General features: G+C 40.5%; 1 protein-coding gene across 4 annotated transcripts in view; it reads right to left on the bottom strand.

The window, feature by feature from the left end:
- LOC590710 (deleted in lung and esophageal cancer protein 1) overlaps positions 1-10829 on the bottom strand; it is a 32337-nt gene extending 21508 nt beyond the window's left edge. The window contains exons 1-7 of one of the 4 annotated variants that reach the window (XM_030990832.1): positions 10745-10829; positions 6437-6720; positions 5702-5855; positions 4768-4878; positions 2136-2254; positions 1068-1285; positions 250-419 (exon numbers count right to left, since the gene is read on the bottom strand). In XM_030990832.1, the coding sequence (XP_030846692.1) occupies positions 250-419; positions 1068-1285; positions 2136-2254; positions 4768-4878; positions 5702-5855; positions 6437-6655 (991 nt within the window). In that variant the 5' untranslated portion in view covers positions 6656-6720; positions 10745-10829. Of the gene's footprint in view, positions 1-249; positions 420-1067; positions 1286-2135; positions 2255-4767; positions 4879-5701; positions 5856-6436; positions 6721-7270; positions 7290-10744 lie in introns of those variants that run through there. The other 3 variants (XM_030990831.1, XM_030990829.1, XM_030990830.1) reach the window with 3 other exon arrangements.
- Between the last annotated feature and the right edge of the window lie 10546 nt (positions 10830-21375).

Genomic DNA, 21375 nt, shown 5'->3' with positions numbered 1-21375 from the left:
AGTTTTATTACTAATAATGATAATAATAATACTGATAAAAATAATTTAAAAATAATTGGATTTCTAAAGTGCCTTTTCAGATACAAGGAGCTGTCCCTTAATCCAAGGACAAATTAAGAATTGTAGAGGTTTGTTTTCAGATGTTATTTGAAGAAGTCAAGTGAATAACTATTTCCCAGAAAATAATACAGGGAGTTTGTTTCATAGGCATGGGACAACAGATCAAAATTCTAGGTACCAAACACTCACCTAGACCTACAGCAAAGTATTCCGTCTTTGGAGGAAGGACCCTGAGTGGACGACTCGCTGCCGATACATTCTTGAGGTCAAGGGTCATCTCGTAGACCTGACCTACTTTATAGTTGCTGAAGACGATTGTAGAGGGCGAGGGTACAAAGACAACGGAAGGTTCTTTTTTCCTAAAAAATACCAACAACACAAGAAAGAAATATGAATACATATATGCAGTCATATAAATAGATACTTTTCTACTATGAAAGGGAAATATTCATAATATCTAAAAATGAAAACGGCTCGTAAGCGCTATGGAACTTTTGTTTTTAGCGCTCCTAAATGATCAATACCATTATCCTTATTGTTATCATCCTCTCCCATCTGGGCCCATCTTATAAAGAGTTACGATTGATTCCAAATCAATCGTAAGTCCTCCAATCAATCGCAAGTTTGAAGACTCTTCGGTACAAAAGTTGCGCTCAAAAGTTGCGCTTGATATCAATCGCAAATAAGTTGCAATTGATATCGACTCTTTATAAGTCGGGTCCCTGATCTGTCTAACTTCACATCCAACGGACAACTTCACCTTTCCATATCAAGGGTTAAGTGACACAAAGAAGTAACTCCATATTTTGCCAAAATGAGTATTTGTCAAAATGTTCAGAAAAATGTGGACTTTCCAGGAAACACAAAGACTTAACTCCACCCAACCCCTAGTTAAACATAGACTTAACTGCTTAAGGCCCAAGTATCTTTAAACCACTTTTTCTCAAAATGGCCAAAAATGGAGTTACATCTTTATGTGACTGACCCCTCGATATGATATGTCTTACCCTGTATCAATAACAGTGGACTTGGCTCCTCCTAGCTTGTGAGTGATGGTGTTAGGGTTGACCAACGTCCTGCCCCCACCCTGAGACGATGGGGGACGGTGGCGGGGGTTGCGGAGAAAGTTTGACTTGCTGAAGACCATGGCCATGTCCTTACGATTCCTCTCACGTGTTTGGGGTGAAGTCATCTCTCTCCACTTGTTCTTGGACTCGTTCTTCTGCTAAGATCAAAATGATAATAATTAAGGCGTTAAAAGAAAGATGTAGTATTGCCCTTTGCAACCAACCAAAAAATCTTGAAATCTACGGTCGGCTTTTCTTTAAAGTTTTTTATTTTGTTACCGTTTTTTTAGAAAAAATATGTATTCAAGCATTCAAAACTGAGAAAAATCAGCCCAAAGAGGGAGGGGGAGGGGAAGAAAGATTTCCAACTAACCGACCTATGTGTTGGCACCTAAAGGGCAATACAAAATCTTCTTTTGTTTAGGCCTAATTAAGTTACCGTCCTGTATTTCTTTGTTAATGTTGAAACCATATATTATTAATGGTTGTATATCATAGTTGTCTCCCGTCAGCCTATGCCAATGTTCTGTATCTTTCAGTGACGACAACCAGAAAATCTGAAGATGAATGTTATTAATAATATGATTAATAATACATGTATCATGCCCATACAGAATTACCGAAACAAGTCAACCATGTGCATATAGAGCATACTATTTAAGAACTTAGCCTGTATTTTGATATCATGTACCTTCATATCAAATTTCATTAAAATCTGTCAAACATTACTGAAGTTATTGATCGGAAACCAAATTTGTTACGGACGCACGGAAGGAATTAGGAAGGACGGACGGCAGCATTACTATATCCCCTCCGACTTCGTCGGCGAGGGGATAATAATATTCTGCTTTTATATAGCGCCCAATACATCCATACAACGACCTGTCTAAGCGCTTTACAGATTTATTATTACCCCAGCTATTTGATTCAGGCTTAAGTACCCACACACAATGTATGCACATTCTCCACTCCCTGAGGAGCATTCCAGCCAGTCGCTGTTTTACTCACCCCTGACCGTTTCTTGAGAGGACCATTATCAGTAGCATCATGAGCTTGCCCCTTCTCACCTCCTCCAATGTGCTTGGTGGACGTCTGAGTGGCTTCGGCATAGTGGGGCATTACTCCAGCTGTACAAACAAAAGAATATCCACAATGTCACGTAGGATCAGTCAGATGGGGCGTAGCAAGAAAGTTGCGATTGATTGCAAGTTGCAAAATTTGCGCCTGATATTTGCAATCGATTGCAACTCAACTTTCTTGCAACGTCCCACTAGTCTCCTTTATTTCCTAGGATTTTGTTAGGATTATAGTTTTAACAATTACATTACGTTAACGAGATCTAGCCTTTATTCTCCCCCTCTTTCTCTCTCTCTCTCTCTCTCTTTTACTATTGGGTACGTGTTGCGATCTATTGCAAATTTACAATTAATGGCAAGACTTACGCTTGATTGGGGGATTTTCAACTGATTGCAACTTTCTGGCAACGCCCCATAAGTCTATCAGTTTCAACCAGCGCTCAAAATACACGGGGGCGGTGGGTGATTCGCCCCCGTGAGCTACAAAATCGCCCCCGTCAGGTTGCTCACGGGGGCGATTGCAAAATTAAAAATCGCCCGGTGGAATTATAAAATAAAGATAATCTTTTCTGTTATAACTTTAACACAATATTGAGTTTCAATTTTCAAACCTTAAACCAATGAAATGGAACTAAGATTAGCGTGCAAGGTTTCTCGTTTTATGAGTAGGCTTATTATTACCGATTCAGCTCGCAGTGCAGTGCCGCCGTCAGCAGTGGTTATAGACCTACTGCGCTGTTAGTAGCGGTGCGTGTGCACGCTGCCGCACCATGGCTGCTGGAGCTGGAGGCGATCGGGCAAGGGCAGAAACATGGTCATGGCCTGGAGAAGTTTTTTGTTGTCAGCAAATAATGAACCTCGACCAGTAAATCAATATTAGGGACTTTTAGATTTGCACGATGAGAACGTGGACTGCAACGTGTGACCTCATTTTAAGGCACTGCCAGTGCTTAAAAGGACGTCACATGTGATTGCCAGTGCCTTAAAAGGACGTAACACGTCCACGTCCACGCAAATCTAAAAGTCCCTTCTGAGGAGAAGAGGAAGACCAAAATGTCGTGGAATGATATGGTAACATGGGTAGATCTACGGGGGGGGGGGGGGGGGTAGGGGGTAGGGGGTAGGGGGTTTAACCCCCTCCTCCCACCCCCCGGTCCCCTTAGGCTGCCAAGTGAAAATGTGATGCGGGGGAGGGGGATTCTGGAGAGGAGGACTACTAATCTATTTTATTTTTTTCAGGGGGCGGGGGGAAGTGATCGAGGCGCCGTTTTAGCATGACTTTCTTTTTAACTCTTACTTTCACCTATCTCAGATAACCCTAAGTTTTTGGTTGCTGCTTTATATGTAGTTGATAATGCATGATTAAAATAAAGAGAGAGAGAGAGAGAGAGAGAACCACCATCATTTTGCAATGGTTCAGGGTTCGTGTAATGTACATTTAAAACCATTTCTTAGCGTCTCAACCCTAAAAAAAATAGCAAAACTATTTTTGAGGAAAAGCATTATACTGAATTAAATAAAGAATAATAGCTTTATATTGGATCATACTAATACTGATACGGGCTAAAGACAATGTGGTATTTGTATAGAGGTATTCAAAAATGACATTCTGATAATCAACATTTGTTCTGGTATCATATGTATATACGCATAATACAACTGATCTTTATGATTTCTTAACGTGACATAGCTTCTTCTCCCTCTGCAAACAAAACAGAAAACAAGGTTATTTAATAAAAGGACCATGCGACAAATAATCATTGTGATTCAAATTGATGCAAGGATTTTTTTGAATAAGCAATGCTTTTCACCAGAATCTTCTTTGTAAAAACGACTTTTACAAACCTCAGCCATGCAATTCTGCCACTGTGCTGTAAGATCACTTTGAGATTAGGAGAAGTGTGTTATGTAATGGGTATTTTAAATTGAAAGGAACGTCTCAACTTAGTAAGCATGGCTGAGATTTGTAAAAGTTGTTTTTACAAAGAAGATTTGGATGAATGGCAGTGCTTATTCAAACAAATATTCGCATCAATTTGAATCATCATTATTTGTCGCTTAATCCCTTTTAATGACCATGTTTTTTTGTTTTTTTGCAAGGGGAGAAGAAGATATGTCACGTTAAAGACATCATAAAGATCAGTGTTGTATGCGTATATATTATATACACAGGCCAGTAACAGCTATGTAGCTTGTAAATTTGTAAGAGGGAAAATGCTGATTGAAATGATAATGATGAAATAGCAAATAATTGAGGAGTATCATAGGTACCAATTCAATGGATATTTGTATAAAAAAGAGCCCCCGTCAGTAATAAAAGAGCCCCCGTGAGAAGGCTCACGGGGGCTCTTTTTTCGGGGGAAGAGCCCCCGTGGACAAAAAATTAATTTGAGCCCTGGTTTTAACACTGGACTAGAGTATTAAAGCTGTAGTGGTAGTAGGTTCAAGCCCAATTGGCATGGATCAAATATTCTTCGGCAAGACAATGTTCTACATTTGCCACTCCCCGCATACATCCCAGGTCTCATTCTAAAAACCTTGCTGTGCCTAGGTGGCAGACTTACCCTGTGGGGCATGAGTGAGAGGAGGTTCAGCAGTACTGAAATCTTCTGGTACTATCAGTCCATGACTGCGTAACAGATCACTGTCCAAACAGCCATTCAGGTTAGATTGAACTGCAGAGAAAGTGCATGGAGGAGCAAGTTAATGTCTTCTTTTTTTCTTTTTCTTTTTGTTTCTTTATTAAGCATGGGGTGACTAAATAACATATGAAGACTTTTTACCAAAACATGGTGCATCCATGCAGTAGCTGCATCAAAGACATGGAACAGCATCCCTCTTTCCATAAGGAAAATTACCTGTCTTGCCACCTTCAAAAGATCCCTCAAAACTCACCTTTTCCCCCAATGATCGATATACTCGCTTCCTGTACTGTACTTTCTTGTCCTCTTTACATATATTTGTATTTGTAAGCGCTATGGTACTTATTGTTTTTAGCGCTCCTAAATATTCGATATTATTATTATTATTATTATCCATCATGTTTCCAACAATCCAACAATACATCCACAACACTGAACGAAAACATCAAATCATTACAAAATTACAAAACTTGGTAAGGGTATGAATAATTTAGTTGTGCATTGTATATTGAGACACATGCAGTACACACACTAAGCATGCATCATTTCATTTTGTTGATTTTTGTTTGTTTGCCTTGTTTCATTTTGTTTTCCTTTTTGTTTGAGACACTTTACCACCTATGACCCTTTTAAAAGCTATATATCTGCACTAATTTGGCATGGAGGGATTAGACCTCGATCCCTGCATGGTCACTGACAGGTGGTTATCTCATCAAATCAGCTCTCAATTAACATAAGAAAAAGGGGACCAATATGGGGACCAACTGGTACCAATTATTCATTGTTTAATTGCGATATAGAGGGCGCAAGTAGCTACAAGTAGTGCAGTGGGGCTTTAATAGGAAGGTATCTTTACCTGGAGGAAGCCCCAAGTCATGATAGATATCACAACCCTCTGCTGCTCGGTTCAGTATCTTCTCATCCTCGGCCATGGCCTTGGCTCGGGCTTGCATGATGTGGCGTTCCAACATGGCTGCCTCGGCCATACGCCTCTCACGCTCGGCTTGAACCTGAATACGAAACATTTTAAGTTAGGATGAGTATCTATGCTAGCTGAGAGCCAGAGGGGGGGTTAACTCATTATTGTATGCTCTTTAACATAGAGTTAACGCCCTTCTCGATACAAACAGGCATGCCATTTCATAGAATGAAACATCTGTATTAATATAAGGTACTTTAACAACAAAAAACTCTTTATATAATTTTATTCAAGGCATTATACCAGTTTCTACTTCTGCATTCTTCCGCAGTGCAAAATCAAATAATATTCACATACCGGTACGTTAAATTAGGATGTACTACAGTAGAGTTAGGTTTATTCCTTCTTTTTCTTTCTCTCCCCTATCCTTTTTCTCTTTCTCTCTCTCTCTCTCTCTCTGTGCCTCCAACTTCTAGTTTTCACTGTATCTCTAATCCTCTCCACTCATTTCTTTCTCCCTCTCTCTCTCCTCTAAACACTAAACATTAAACTCATAACACTTCATGATTTTCTAATTCAATAAGCATGCTTAAAGTGCATTACATATGTATGCACACTTTCCCATGTCAGCAGATTGAAGCCCATAGATTAGTTGTGCTCATTTGGCATTACCTTTCTAAGTTCTTCCACGTATTTCTCATGGTAGGAATCGTCTCCGCTGCGAGACTTGTTGAGATTCTTAACCGTCTCCTGCTCCACCAAGTCTCTTGTGAAGATGTCTCTGAAGGTCCTGGCCAAGACATGGGTCACGTCCTGGGATCGACCCGAGGAGGGGCGCTGGAGGTACATCGGAGGCTCATCGTAGGTTAGTTTCCCCAACTTAGCCGACATTGTGGATCTGAAGTGGCCACTTTGTTTCTTTAGCTTGTAGGTCTTCGTTAGCTGGAGAGATAAGTCTGGATTTTAAAAAAAAAAAGAAATTAGAGTAACTTTATAATATAATATAATATAATAACTTTGTCACTGAACACGTGGGTGGAGATTTGATATTTTCATGTGACTATATACCAATTTTATTAAAAGTGACAGCTCCACAATTTTATATGGATTTATTCGAAGATTGGGTGAATACGAGACATAAAAGGAGTATAGATATTGGTGATGTGGTAATTTTTAATAATAAACTTATTCGATATAAAGGAAGTTGTATATACGATAAGAGGTTGTATGACAAAGGAATTTACAAATTAAAACATATTCTGGAAAACGATGGTAAACTAAAATGTGACAGGCATTTTATCGATTTAGGTGTTGAAGTAAATTAAATTGAAAAGATCAAGCACTTTTATGCCTGTTTACCAGTTTGTTGGAAAAATAATTTTAGAAAGGGAGAAGAAAAAAATAATTCTGGAACTGATTTCACTTTGGGGAAGAAAACAACTAATATAGCTGATCTAAAATCAAAACAAATTTATGTACAATTAATAAAGAAAGATGATTTTAAACCTTTGGTTTTTGAGACAATTGGAAGGAACAATAGTTTTTCCTGTAAGGAAATAGAAAACATATTTTTAAGACTAAGACAGTGTACACTTAACAGTCGATTAAGAGAGTTTCAGTTCAAACTTATACATCATATATTATATACAAACCATCACCTCTTCCGTTTTGGTCTTGTCTCGACTAAATGCTCATTTTGCGAAAAAGATGAAGAAACATATAAACATTTATTCTATACTTGTGAATTTGCACAATCAGTGTGGGGAATGTGCACGAGATTTTTAGACTTTGAAATACATAACTGTAGTTTGGAGAAAATTTTGTATGGGAAAGAGGAGCTAGAGAAATAAAGGAAAATATCAATTAATGAATCATGTTTTAATTCTTGTTAAATATCTGATTTATAGAAATAGAGAACTTAAAAAACCACCCTCTTTTAATGAAATAAAGAATAGTATAATAGGGGATAAAGTAGAAGAAAGGAAATTGGCAGCAATGAGGGGAACTCTCACTATTCATTTTTCTAAATGGGAAAACCTGAGTATTAGACAAACAATTGGAACCCAGAGCCAGTCGTCCACCGGTTAAGAGGGGGGGGGGGGGAGGGGGATAAGGGAGAGGTCGGGTAGGGTAGGGTTTAGACCGAAAACTTCAGTCTCTCTAATCGTCGGTTGTTCCACTGAGACTACGTCTGGCTCCACTAGACCTCCGATTATAGAGACTGAAGTATGGCCTATCGGGACTGTACGGGACTGTACGAAACAAATGGTTCAGTTCGAACCGGACCGCGATGAATGAGATACATGTATGCAACGAGATTTTCACTCTTTACATCCTCATAACTGCTGCAATTATAATAAAAATTAAAATAACATATATATAGCTTATTTGACTTACGATAGCTTGCTCATTTAGATCCTAAATTAATGATTAATCCGAGAAAGTCTCGTCAACATTATCCGTCTTGGTTTTAGTTGATGAATATTCATTTTTTCTTTTCGAACATCCAATAGCTACAGTAGCTACGTACGAGTCAGCCCGGCTTGACCAACGAACTCCCACGAAACGAGTGCTCTGATTGGCCATTTGGCTATGTTTTGGTAGGTTGACCCGGAAATATTTTGGCCGCCGGGTCATATAGCCCTATGTTTGAGTGCATGAACGTACTGTTATACAAATTGGATAATTCATATAAGTAAGTCCGTAAATTATACATTTAATACTAAGTTATCAAATTTTGATAACTGTAATTAGGACAAAGTCATTTTTTCTTTTCGAACATCCAATAGCTACCGTAGCTACGGTAGCTACGGTAGCTACGGTAGCTATTGGATGTTCGAAAAGAAAAAATGAATATTCATCAACTATAATCATGGCAATTCGTGATTTTTTTCTAGGATTCTTGTTTTGTTTAAATGATAATAATATTTGCTTCATGATTTGAACAAAAAATGTACGTTTCAATTTTCACTGTTTCGGAGTCAGTATTCGGCATAGCGTACCAGTTTTCGGCCGCATGTACAAAGTCAATAGGAAGCGCATGCACGCGCCGTGCGTTTCCGCGCTGATCTATAGCACTAGCCGGCGGAGCAGATATCCCACGCCGGAGCTCGCCAGGCCGAAAACTAGTACTGCAGTGATCGGATATTGGAATCTGAATTAGACAGAGATATCGTGTGTGCGTTGCGGTGTGCGGCTGCATTGATTTAATACATGCAATGAGATACTTTGGAGCTTGCGACTAGCACAAAATCGGGCTCTAAATCTGAAAAATACTTGAAATAAAGCTCATTTTATGGCACCCATATTTCTTACAGACACGCGTAAGATACTCGATTTTTCAGATTCGGGTAGCGGGACCGCCGATTAGACTACATCGCTAAAATGTGATATTTTAGGATATATTTTTCATTGCAAATGTGGTCCTTCAGTGACACTGGCATGGTATGGTATGTGTGGGATATGTGTTATGCTATTTTATGCGATGTATTTTAGATGATTTTACCTTGCATCCAACCAATCGGCCGAAAACTGGAGCTGGCCGATTACCGGCTCCTTTACTCTAGGTAGGGTTAACAAAAAGAGAAAACTTTTCTCTCAGGACAACAGTATAAAAGAAGTATAAGTTGCTACAGTGTTAAAACAAAATTTTTGGATTATACAACTGCATATGTTTTCTTTGAAAATATGAATTTTTGTTTCAAATATGATGTAGTCTATAGGAACTAGAGTCTAGTCTCTAGACTAGATCTAGGTCTAAGTTAGACCTTGTAAGTTTCTTTTGAAGCCGTTTGTAAGACAAAAATTTAGTAAAGGAGCCCGTTTTCGGCCACTTAAGACAAAATCCTATTTTTAGGACCCTTTACTTCCTATTTATTATCATTTTTGTTCAAATCATGAAGCAAATATTATTATTATTTAAACAAAAAAAGAATCCCAGAAAAAAATCACGAATTGCCATGACAATATTCATTTCAATTTTCACTGTTTTGGAGCCAGTTATCGGCCGAGCGTTTCAGTTTACGGCCGCATGTACAAAGTCAATAGGAAGCGCTCGCGCGCGCCGTGCGTTTCCGCGCTGATGTACAGCACAAGCGGGCGGAGCAGGTATCCCACGCCGGAGCTCCCTGGTGCTCGCCTGGCTGAAGACGGGCACAGCGGTGATCGGAAGTTGGAATCTGAATTAGACAGACATATCGTGTGTGCGTGGCAGGGTCCGGCTGCATTGATTTAATACATGCGATGAGATACTTTTGAGCTTGCGACTAACACAAAATCGGGCTCTAAATCTGAAAAATACTTGAAATAAAGCTCATTTTATGGTACCCATAGACTATTTCTTACATACACGCGTAAGAAACTCGATTTTTCAGATTTGGGTAGCGGGACTGCCGATTACATCGCTAAAATGTGATATTTTAGGATATATTTTTCATTGCAAATGTGGTTCTTCAGTGACTCTGGCATGATATGGTATGTGTGGGATATGTGTTATGCTATTATGCGATGTATTTTAGAGTGATTTTACCTTGCATCCAACCAATCGGCCGAAAACGGGAGCTGGCCGATTACCGGCCGGCTCCTCTTTACTCTTTAGTCTTTACTCTAGTCTCTAGAAATATAGAGTCTACTGATTTATAATGTCATCACATTTGCAGTGAGCGTTACATATGATGATTGTAATTTGTACTATGATTATAATTTGTTTCAAGAGAGAAAAGAATAAAAACTGACCATAAAAAAAAAGTAGACCTAGATTCTAGAGGTCTAACTCTAAGTAAGTATGTCCACTACTGAGCTGAGTAGGCTACTCTACAAGACACGGAAATACACGAGTGGGACCGTGACAAACAAAAGTCGCTTGAGAAAAACATACTCTAATCTCTTAAGCTTAATTCGTACGGTTACCAGGAAATGTTATCAAAACACAATCATGAGTCCGATATCTGTAATACAGATAATAAAAAGAAAAATGCTTACGTACTTCAAAGGTCGATTGTCACGACAGAATAATTATTTTCGCCATCTCCGTATATTTTCGTTGCTATGGCTTGCTACCAAAAGATGGCGCTATGCTTTTGATGATTCAGACATGACAGTGCAGTGCATGCCGTATATCGGAGCAGCGCAGAGCTAGAGATCGAGAGAGACGGAGAGCGCAAAGTTGAATTCCTTCTGAATTGAAGTTGTTTTACTATAAAGTTGACTAACTTTTACTAAAGGGGTAAGAGGACACCCCCCCCCTCCCCCCCCCTTTGGATTTTTTTTTTTTTTTTTGGGGGGGGGGGTCTCGAAATTTGAAAATTTGACATTTGGCTCCGTTGGGTAAGGTCACCTATTTAGGTCAGCCATGGGAATAATTTTTTTTTTTTTTTTTTTTTATTAAAAAAAAAAAAAAAAAAATCCAAAGGGGGGGGGGGGGGGGGGGGGGAGGGGGGGTTTTAGGGGGTGATGGGGAGGGTTTACACACATAAAAATTCCAAAGTAGGGGTTTAAACCCCCCCCCCCCCCCCCCCCCCCCCCCCCCCCCCCCCCCCCCCCCCTGTGTACGCGCCTGCAAGCCATCATAATTGTCACCCTCTTTAACGTGAGTGGCAATGCCTAAATCGAATGCGGACGAGAATGGGGCGGTGTAAGGTCAATATGGCAAGATGGCTTGGGGCTATGCCCATGAAGGAGAACTCTCTGCGACTGCGGAGAGACTCAGACGATGGACCACATCTTGCAGTGCGGCGGAACGGGTTGCACAGATGACGACCTGGTCCTTGTTAATACAACGGCCATTGCAGCAATCGGGCGATGGAAGAACTTAATTTAGTTAATTTACTTTTCATGAAGGAACTTTACATAACTATCTTGATCTAAGGAGACACGAACGAAAGAACGAACGACATCACTCTTCTACAAGGATGATAGAAGTAGAGGTAGTAGGGGTAATTAACCTACGAGCTGGGTTATTAAGTACTGAGGTAATGTGACAGGAGAATTACCGTGTGAGTCAAAAAAAAGTTTACACCTAGAAAATTGCTAATTATTTTCAAAATCATCTATGAATAGTAAATTATTATATATCTTATAAAGGGTGTATTATCCCGAATCATTTGGTATTATTTTTGTGTGGTATGTGTTCACGCTTGGATGAACAGGAGACATCGTTTCATTAAATTATTAGAGAAAGAAGGCGATTCGTTGGTACCGTTTTCGACTCTTAATAAGCCCTATTTGGTGTACTGTTTTCGACTCTTAATCCTTATCTGAATTCAGTAATCCCGCTTCAGCGCGAAGCGCGGAGGTTTTGACGTTTCATTAAATTATTAGAGAAAGTAGACGATTCGTTGAACCGTGCCCGACTCTTAATCCTTATCTTAATAAAGCTTCCCCCTCCCGCGCAAAGCGCGGAAGTTTTGACGTTTCATTAAATTATTAGAGAAAGAAGACGATTCCTGGTACCGTTTTCGACTCTTAATAAGCCCTAATTGTCTGAATTCAATTTCCCCCTCTCGCGCGAAGCGCGAAGCTTTGACGTTTCATTAAATTATTAGAGAAAGAAGACGATTCCTGGTACCGTTTTTTACTTTTAATAAGCCCTGTCTGAATTCAGTTTCCCCCTTTAGCGCGAAGCGCGGAAGCTTTGACGTTTCCTTAAAATATTAGAGAAAGAAGACGAATCGTTGTACCGTTCTCGACTCGTTTAAATGAGGCTTCCCCCACCCTCCCGCGCAAAGCGCGGAAGTTTTGACGTTTCATTAAATTATTAGAGAAAGAAGACGATTCCTGGTACCGTTTTCGACTCTTAATAAGCCCTAATTGTCTGAATTCAATTTCCCCCTCTCGCGCGAAGCGCGAAGCTTTGACGTTTCATTAAATTATTAGAGAAAGAAGACGATTCGTTGTACCGTTTTTGACTCTTAATAAGCCCTAATTGTCGGAATTCAGTTTCCCTCTTTAGCGCTAAGCGCGGAAGCCTTGACGTTTCTTTAAAATATTAGAGAAAGAAGACGAATCGTTGTACCGTTCTTGACTCGTCTAAATGAGGTTTTCCCTCCCTCCCGCGCGAAGTGCGAAAGCTTTGACGTTTCATTAAATTATAAGAGAAAGAAGACGATTTGTTGTACCGTTTTCGACTCTTAATAAGCCCTAATTGTCTGAATTCAGTTTCCCCCTCTCGCGCAAAGCGCGGAAGCTTTGACGTTTCATTAAATTATTAGAGAAAGAAGACGATTCGTTTGTTCCGTTTTCGACTCTTAATAAGGCCTATTTGGTGTACTAGCTGTTTTCGACTCTTAATCTTTATCTGAATTCAGTTGTCCCCTTTCCGCGCGAAGCGCGGAGGGTTTGGCGTTTCATTCAATTATTAGAGAAAGAAGATGATTCGTTGTACCGTTTTCAAATCTTAATTAGCCCTAATTGTCTGAATTCAGTTTACCCCTTCCGCGGAAAGCGCGGATTTTTTTTTTTCGGGGGGGGGGGGGCGTTATATCACAATATAGAGAAAGGAAGACGATTCGTCGTACCGTTGTTGACTCTTAAACCTTGTTTGAATTTAGTTTCCCCGGAAATTTTAAACCTCTGATTTCTTTAACTGATATTATAGTGAAAATGAAACTTCGAGAAAATACACGTATTGTAGGTGTAGTCACTCTTGAAGTCGTCACTGCGGATAAAAAGTCACAGTTCGTAGTGAAAAAAAAACTTGTCGGCCGACCGACAATATACATCTCACTGACTTCAAACTTCTGCATTGACATAGTACACGAGGATCGGGTAAGAATACCGACACAGATGACCCGACATATCAACATATTTAACCATGTCTTTCTTGCTCCCTCGACGAGACGACTCCACCCAACAACCCCCTTCTCTCTTTTACTCCCACTCCTCCTCTCTCAGGCGCTTACCTCTCCTCTCTCTCCTCTCTTTCATCCCAGTTTCTTTTGTTTCCCTTTAACTCTTTTTTCTCTTTGTTTCCCTTTTCTTTGTTTTCCTTTCTTTTCTTTCCTCCCTCTTTCTTTTTCTTTCTTCTCTTTTCTTTCCTTTCTTTTCCTTTCTTTTCCTTTCTTTCCTTTTTTTCCTTTCTTTCTTTTCTTTTCCTATTCTTTTTTTTCTTTTCTTTCCCTTTCCCTCTCTTTTTTTTCCATCTCCCTTTTCTTTTTTTCCCGACGGCAGCGCAATTTTACCGACAATATCCTGACAGGTGGAGGGGTGTCGCACCCCCACACCCCCTTTTGGTGACACCCCTGCCCACACACACGCGCACAAATGTTCGTTGATATTTGATATTCGATATTTGATATGTGTGGCATGATTAAGTTTGTTAGGAATGTTATTTGGATTTGCAAAGACCGAATTAATACCCAAATCCCAATTGTTTTATTCAAACATCACATAAGCAACTTTGGCGCAAGTCGATTTTTGCACTCTCGCAAACAATGCCTACTGTTCATCCAAGCGTGAACACATACCACACAAAAATGGTACCAAATGATTTGGGATAAAACACTCTTTCATAAGATATATAACAATTTCATGTTCGTCGATGATTTTTTTAATAATAATTAGCAATTTTCTAGGTGTAAACTTTTTTTTGACTCACGCTGTATACTAGGAGTAGTAGGTGTATTATTAGCTAGGTACATTTTCACCTCCGGCATTTTTATCTGGCATCGTAAAAATGTACATCAAAAAAATTATGGAGCAGCAAAGTTTCGTAAGGTTGATATACATTTTTGTTGTTTTCTTCAGGGAGGGGGGGGGGCGCCGGGTGGTAGAACACCCTTTCCCGATGGACAGTTTTAGCAGTTCTTACATTTTTGTAATGTTCACCAATTTCTTCTGACAAAAGTTGTTTTTTTCAGTTGTTGTGTTTTGTAATGCCCCTCATTATAATCCCGATGGTGGGTTAGTTAAATCTTTTGTCCCTAATCGGGTTAAACACATTTTTGTATAAGTTTTGCTTTTGTTAAAGTTATACACATGGTTTGGACCCTGCTCTCTTAATTTCTAGGACTTATTTTAAAGTCCAAAGAATTTATTCTAAATCCAAGGGGGGACTTGGGACAGTGACAAAACCCTTGGATTTAGAATCAGTCTAAGCTAAGACTTTAATTTTGTTAGTCCCTTATAGATTTAAAGTTTAAGTCAATTGGATTTATATTTCAGTGGGGTTTAATGGAATACGTAGAACACGGACCAATGTATTTTGTTAAAGGGAAAATCTAGAGTCTAAATTAAGCTACGGCGTTACGGGTCAAATTTGGGATAGGCTTCTGAACTAGCGCCCAAATAACACCCTCTCAAGTATTTGTGAAAGTGCAAGTTTGCCAATATATAATATTTGCACCTTGCTTCATGTCATTGTTCTTACCTGATTGTTGGGCTTGGGAATATAAAATGAATTTCTTGATTCTTCTTCTTCGCCGCTGTAATATAAGTACAGGCCACCGTTGGGTTTATTCTCGTACTGATGTAGGTGCTGTGCATGTGCATGACCCAGTAAAAGGCCTACAAAGAACTACGTGCAGCTAAATTAAGATACGGATCTTAATTTAGACTCTAGATTGTAGAGACAACGAAAATGAAATCTTGACTCGAGCTAAATAAATCTTGTGAATTTAGTCTTGATACCATGAGTAATTGTGTAATATGCTATGTCATAACTAGCACTATGTTATTATTTGATGATTGTGCTTTGCACAAATATTTTCCCTGTTCCATAAAGCGTTTTGGATATCTTTTACATGGCATCTCATTCCTCTGGAGAATTTGTCAAAGAGGAATGGGTTGAACTGCGCCATGGTCCTTCGCTGCTCCATTTGCAAGAAGGAACAGACATTCTCTTCATCAGAAAATGCATACGAAGGACGTGGAAAGTCTGCAGAAATAAACCGCAGAGCTACTCTGGCAGCAACGGAGGATGGTTTGGCGCGGGAAAGCTTGTGCGACTTGCTGACCATTCTCGGACCAGCCCCACCCAGGCGCGTACGCAGGGGGGGGGTGGAGGTTGAATCCCCCCTTTGACATTTTGTATGTGTATGTTTTGAACGAACCCCCCCCCCCCCCCCACCTTTGATTTTTTTTTTTTGTAAATAAAAATGTTAAAAAATATTTCAAAAATTATGGTAATGGATGACCCAAAAAGCCGACCTAACCCCCCCCCCCCCCCCCCCCACGAATCAAAATATCGACCGGCCAAATTTTCAAATTTGTGGAGAAAAAAAAAATGTGCATGCGAAGGACGTGGAAATTGAAGTCTTCTATATCATCTGCGGTGCCAATTGTGCCTGGGCATTGCTCAAGGATCTGATCCATCTGATCCATCGTCGAGGGCGACGCTCCAATAACCTTGTCTGGCATCTAGCTTTGAGAACACTTCAGCACCATGTAGCTTATGGGTGATCTCCTCGAGTGTTGGGACCTTGTGATATGTCCGCTTACATGCCTTATTAAGGTCCTTTGGGTCAAGGCACACTCGTATATTATGTCGTTTTCTGCTGAAAGCAAGCGAGGAAACCCAATCAGTAGGCTTGGTCACATTCTCTATGACCACGATCAATTCCATCCTATCCAGCTCTTCCTTCAATTCATCTCGGAGATGGATGGGGAACTTCCTTGGAGGATGGACAACAGGTTCTGCATTATCTTCAAGAGTGATATGGTATTCGCCTGTGAATCTCCCCTGTTTCTTTACTTTTCCATTATCTTTATTCTGTTTTCTTTTTTAGTCTACCATATTTTGTAAATTAGTGGTAGATCTGATATTTATTTATAGTCTGTATAGGTAACTAGATTAGTATTAGTCCCCCTCCCCCTGTAATATAACCTACTTCTTTAAAAAAAAATGTTGTTTCTGTAAAGGTGATCTGTGTTTTAACAAGCTGTGCTTTTTTAACAGACCACCTCTTTTTCCACATTTGTTAAAGTCTTTATAACTGTTTCATTGTTAATGTTTTTATGCTAGTTTACGATGAACTTGTTACTACTGTTACTGAATGGAATGTTTTTTTATGCAAGTGGAAAGAAATAAACAAATCTTGAATCTTGAAATACCTTGGAAGCGATCTGGGTACTTAACTACCAGATCCTGCATGTGTACTCTTGATCGTGTTCGGTCTGATTCTCTGATGCAACTCACAGTTCACTAGAACTAGACGCATCTTGACTGAACTCTGCAATGCGAGGATGGCAGTTCCTCGTGTATCACAATGAAGAAGCTGTTGCGGAACTACTTCCCATCTTTGTACTGGCAGGGAATATCAAAACAACCATATTGTTGTATTGCTGTCTCATTGTAAACTGCTCGTATTATCAGACTAAAAATGGTGTAGGTTTTGTTGATGTTTCCCTTTGAAGGTGCCCCTTTTTCCAGAAAGTGCCCCCTTTTTGTCGATGCCCCCTCCCTATTTTGGAAGACGTTCGGCCGAAAAGTAATTATCATTGCAAAAGCATATTTCCCTTTGAAAGTGGCCCATAAGTTTGCAGCTAGGCAGGAATCTTTTGTCTACGTGTCTGCAAGGAAGATCTTGTTAAGCATATGCCTGACATATTGTCTCTTGGCGGCATGATGGTACAAAGGGAATGAGCTAGATATGACTCCATCTCTTATGCTTATCATTTATATTTGACTGAGATCCCTGGGCAGGGGCGTAAATCCGTACTGAGGAGGGGGGGGGGGGGGGGGGAGGGATGATCGGCGATAGCCATCACATACTAGCACGAGCACACGCCCACACTAATTTACGCAAGCGCGCGCGATCGCGCACGCACAAACACACAACACACAAACGAATAAATAACAAACACACACATACCCAAACACATGTACATAAATGTATACATGCATACATACATGCACGCACATGCCAAATTTGACAACCATAAAGTAATAGAATTGGACATATTTCGAAATACTGACAGCTGCAAACTGTAGTGTTTTATTATAATGAACTCCGAAATAAGACGACACAATTTCAAGTAGTAACATAAAGATTGAGTATTTCGTCAGGAAGATGCGAACTCTCTATTTTGAGTCCCATCACTTAGAAAATGATGTATAATGGTCAGGGGCGTCGCTAGACCTTTTATAGTTGGGGGGGGGGGGTGTAGAGGCCAACGATTACCGACAAAACTAGCCCCCAATTATCGACAAAATTAAATGCCCCAATAATTACAAATTTAACCCTATATACCCGGGGCCGAAGGCTGAATTGTTTTTCCTACGGACTATCTAAAGTACTTGCGTATGCGCAAATGGTCATTTTCCTCGACGACATAAATATACGAATTATTTCGTCAACTTAGTCAGCATCATAGCTATATATTTTAATGCAGGCGCGGAGCTAGAATCTCATTAGGGGGTGTATGTGATAGGTCTTCCGCGCGAAGCGCGGAAGCTTAGGCGTTTCCTTAAATTATTAGGAAAAGAAGACGATTTATTGTACCGTTCTCGACTGTTAACCCTTGTCTGAATGAATTCCCCCCCCCCCTCCCGCGCGAAGCGCGAAAGCTTTGGCGTTTCATTAAATTATTATAAAAAGAAGACGATTTGCTGTACCGTTCTCGACTGTTAATCCTTCTCTGAATTCAGTTTCCCCCCGGCCCTTTCCCCCATCCCTGCGCGAAAAGCTTAGACGTTTGATTCAATTATTATAGAAAGAAGACGATTCGTTGCACCGTTTTCGACTCTTAATAAGCCCTATTTATCTGAATTCAGTTTCCCCCTCTCGCGCGGAAGCCTTGACATTTCCTTAAATTATTAGAGAAAGCAGACGATTGGGTGCATAGGCACCGGAAGTGGGGGGGGGGGGGGAGCAGGGGGGGCAGTTGCCCACCCAAACAAAAAAGTGGGGGGGGGGGGCAAAACGCATTTTTTGCCCCCCCCCCCCCAAAAAAAAAAAAAAAAAAAGCCGGAAAGGAGTAAAGATGGTTGTTCTTTTTTTAACCCAAAAGAACATAACAATAATAAAAACCTGAATTAAATCACATATACAATTCCATTCAAAGAAAAGGAAAGTTCACAGGAATTAAATTTCATAAACATTGCGCATGCCACCTATACGGTATTTATCAATGGAGGTTTTTATAATAGCGATACGCGCATATCGTGGACATATTGTGCGAGAATGGGAAAGCGTGTCTGTTTTTTTGTTATAGGGGTGAGAAGACATGAGCCCCTGAACGCTTGCGTACTGATGGGGGGGGGGGGGGGGATTTATTTCTTATTCGATACCAGTGATTTACAAATGTTGCTGTTACGACATGATTTTCGGTATTTTTTCTCCATTTTTTATGCGTTTGTTGGAAAATAAGAAATTCCCAAATTACAGTCGGGCGAAAAATACGCTTATTTAGAAGCCTTTATGTCATGGTCTGCAAAGTGGCCCCCCCCCCTCATTTTTTGAAAAATGTTAAAGAGAAAAACAAAGAAAGACGGAGAGAAAAAAATAAGTGACCTGCCAATGTTACAAAAAGGTATAAAAAAATGCTCATCTGACCGTAATTAAATGCCTAAAACCCCAGAGCTTACGAGGGCTCCGCCCCCGAGCCCCACCAAGGGACCTAAGGCGGCCCCTGGATGCTCATCTGACCGTAATTAAATACCCAAAACCCCTGAGCTTCCGGGGACTCTGCCCCCTGGACCCCCCCCCCCCCAAGGGCCCTAAGGCGGCCCCTTGATGCTCATCTGACCGTAGTTAGATATTAAAACATCTGAGCTTCTGGGGGCTCTCCCTCCCCCTGGAACACGTCAATGGCCTTAAAAAGGGCCCCTGGATGCTCATCTAACCGTACTTAAATACCGAAAACCCCAGAGCTTCTGGGGGCTCAGCCCCTTGACCCCCTGCCGTGGCTCATGCCCTGGACCCCACGCCAATTTACGCTCTACCTGAAAACTTTGAAAAACGTTCCGCGGGACCTGCATTTAGTGTGTAATTACGACTGGTGGTGATGCAGATTTTTCGTCTGCCCCCCCCCCCCTTCCGAACGTTTTTCTCATTACGTCACTGCCCCTGGAAGGTGAGCCCCCTAGAATGTTTGCCCCCCAATCCCAAACTGCTTCTGGCGCGCCTGATTTGGTGTACTGTTCTCGACTCTTAATTCTCGTCTGAATTCAGTTTCCCCTTCCCGCGCGACGCGCGAAAAGCTTAGACGTTTGATTTAATTATTATAGAAAGAAGACGATTCGTTGCACCGTTTTCGACTCTTAGCAAGCCCTATTTATCTGAATTCAATTCAATTCATTCAATATAAACAACAAATTAATTCATTCATAGACCTACGTAAACAGGCGCGTACGCAGGATTTTTCCAAGGGGGGGGGGGGGGTTAACATTTATAAATCGGGCCGAAAATTTCGCAACGACTCAGCCGACCGCTGAATAAGCGGGGGGTAAGAGGACACTTTTTTTTTTTTTTTTTGGTCTCGAAATTTGAAAATTTGACATTTTGCTCCCTTGGGGGGTGGGGGGTAAGGTCAGCTTTTTTAAGCCATGAGAACTTTTTTTTTTTTTTTTTTTTTAATAAAAAATTAAAATTAAAAGGGGAGGTCGTTTAGGGGGGATTATGGGGGGGGGGGTTACACACAAAAAATATCAAAGGGGGTTTAACCCCCCCCCCCCCCCCCCCCCCCCCCCCCCCCCCCCTGTGTACGCGCCTGTCTGATGCTGCCAATTTTTTAATTATTAATTCCTCGTATGGCCTCGTGCCCCTCATAAAAAATCCTACTCGTATTACTGTAAATACTGCTTCCTTAATTGATAATATATTTACCAATGATATTAATTCTACAGTTGATAGTGTAAGTTTGTGTGCGGACATTTCTGACCACCTGCCTATTTTTCATCTTTCTCAAATTGAATGTAATGTAAATAATGTCTCGCAAAATTACAAATGATGGCATTAATGCATTGATTGCGGAACTGTATGCTACAGATTGGTCCTCAATATATTTTTGCTCTGATGTGAACGAGTCTTATGAATTGTTTTTATCAAAGTTACTTAATGCATTCGATAAACACTTACCATATATTTAACGTAAAGCAAAGAAACCACTTATCCGTAAACCAGGCGCGGATCCAGGATTTCTTAGGGGAGGGGGCCCAACTTTCTTCTTTTTGTTTTGCTCCCGAAAATTTGAAAATCAAGCCGGCCGAAAAGTCGCTCAGTGGGGGGGGGGGGGGGGGGGGGGGGGGGGGGGGGGGGGTAGTGAGCACATTTTTTTTGGGGTCCTCGAAAAAATTTCAATTTGCACCCCCCCCCCCTTGAGCGCCAGGGGGGGGGGGGCCAAACCCCCCAAAAAAAAGATTAAAATCACTTGATTTTACATGATTTTTTCTCAAAGGGGGGGGGCCGGGCCCCCCCTGGATCCGCCACTGCGTAAACCCTGGATTACGCCAGAAATTTTACGTTTGTATTAGGAAAAAAAAATAGGCTTCATAAAGTTTTTTTGAATGATCGTTCTTCTTCTCATGAGAATAAATACAAGGCTTATAGGAACAAGGGAACCAGATTGACGACATGCTAAAAAATTGTATTATTCTAACAAATTGAAGGATACTTGTATGCATAATAATGTTAAGGGCACATGGTCTGTTTTGAATAATTTACTAAGAAAATCAA

This window comes from Strongylocentrotus purpuratus, unplaced genomic scaffold (assembly GCF_000002235.5).
Source record: "Strongylocentrotus purpuratus isolate Spur 01 unplaced genomic scaffold, Spur_5.0 spur5_scaffold_19, whole genome shotgun sequence".
In the NCBI taxonomy this organism is placed as follows: Eukaryota; Metazoa; Echinodermata; class Echinoidea; order Camarodonta; family Strongylocentrotidae; genus Strongylocentrotus; species Strongylocentrotus purpuratus.
The sequence above is the reverse complement of the archived record's forward strand: the minus strand, read 5'-3'. Positions and strand labels throughout refer to the sequence as shown.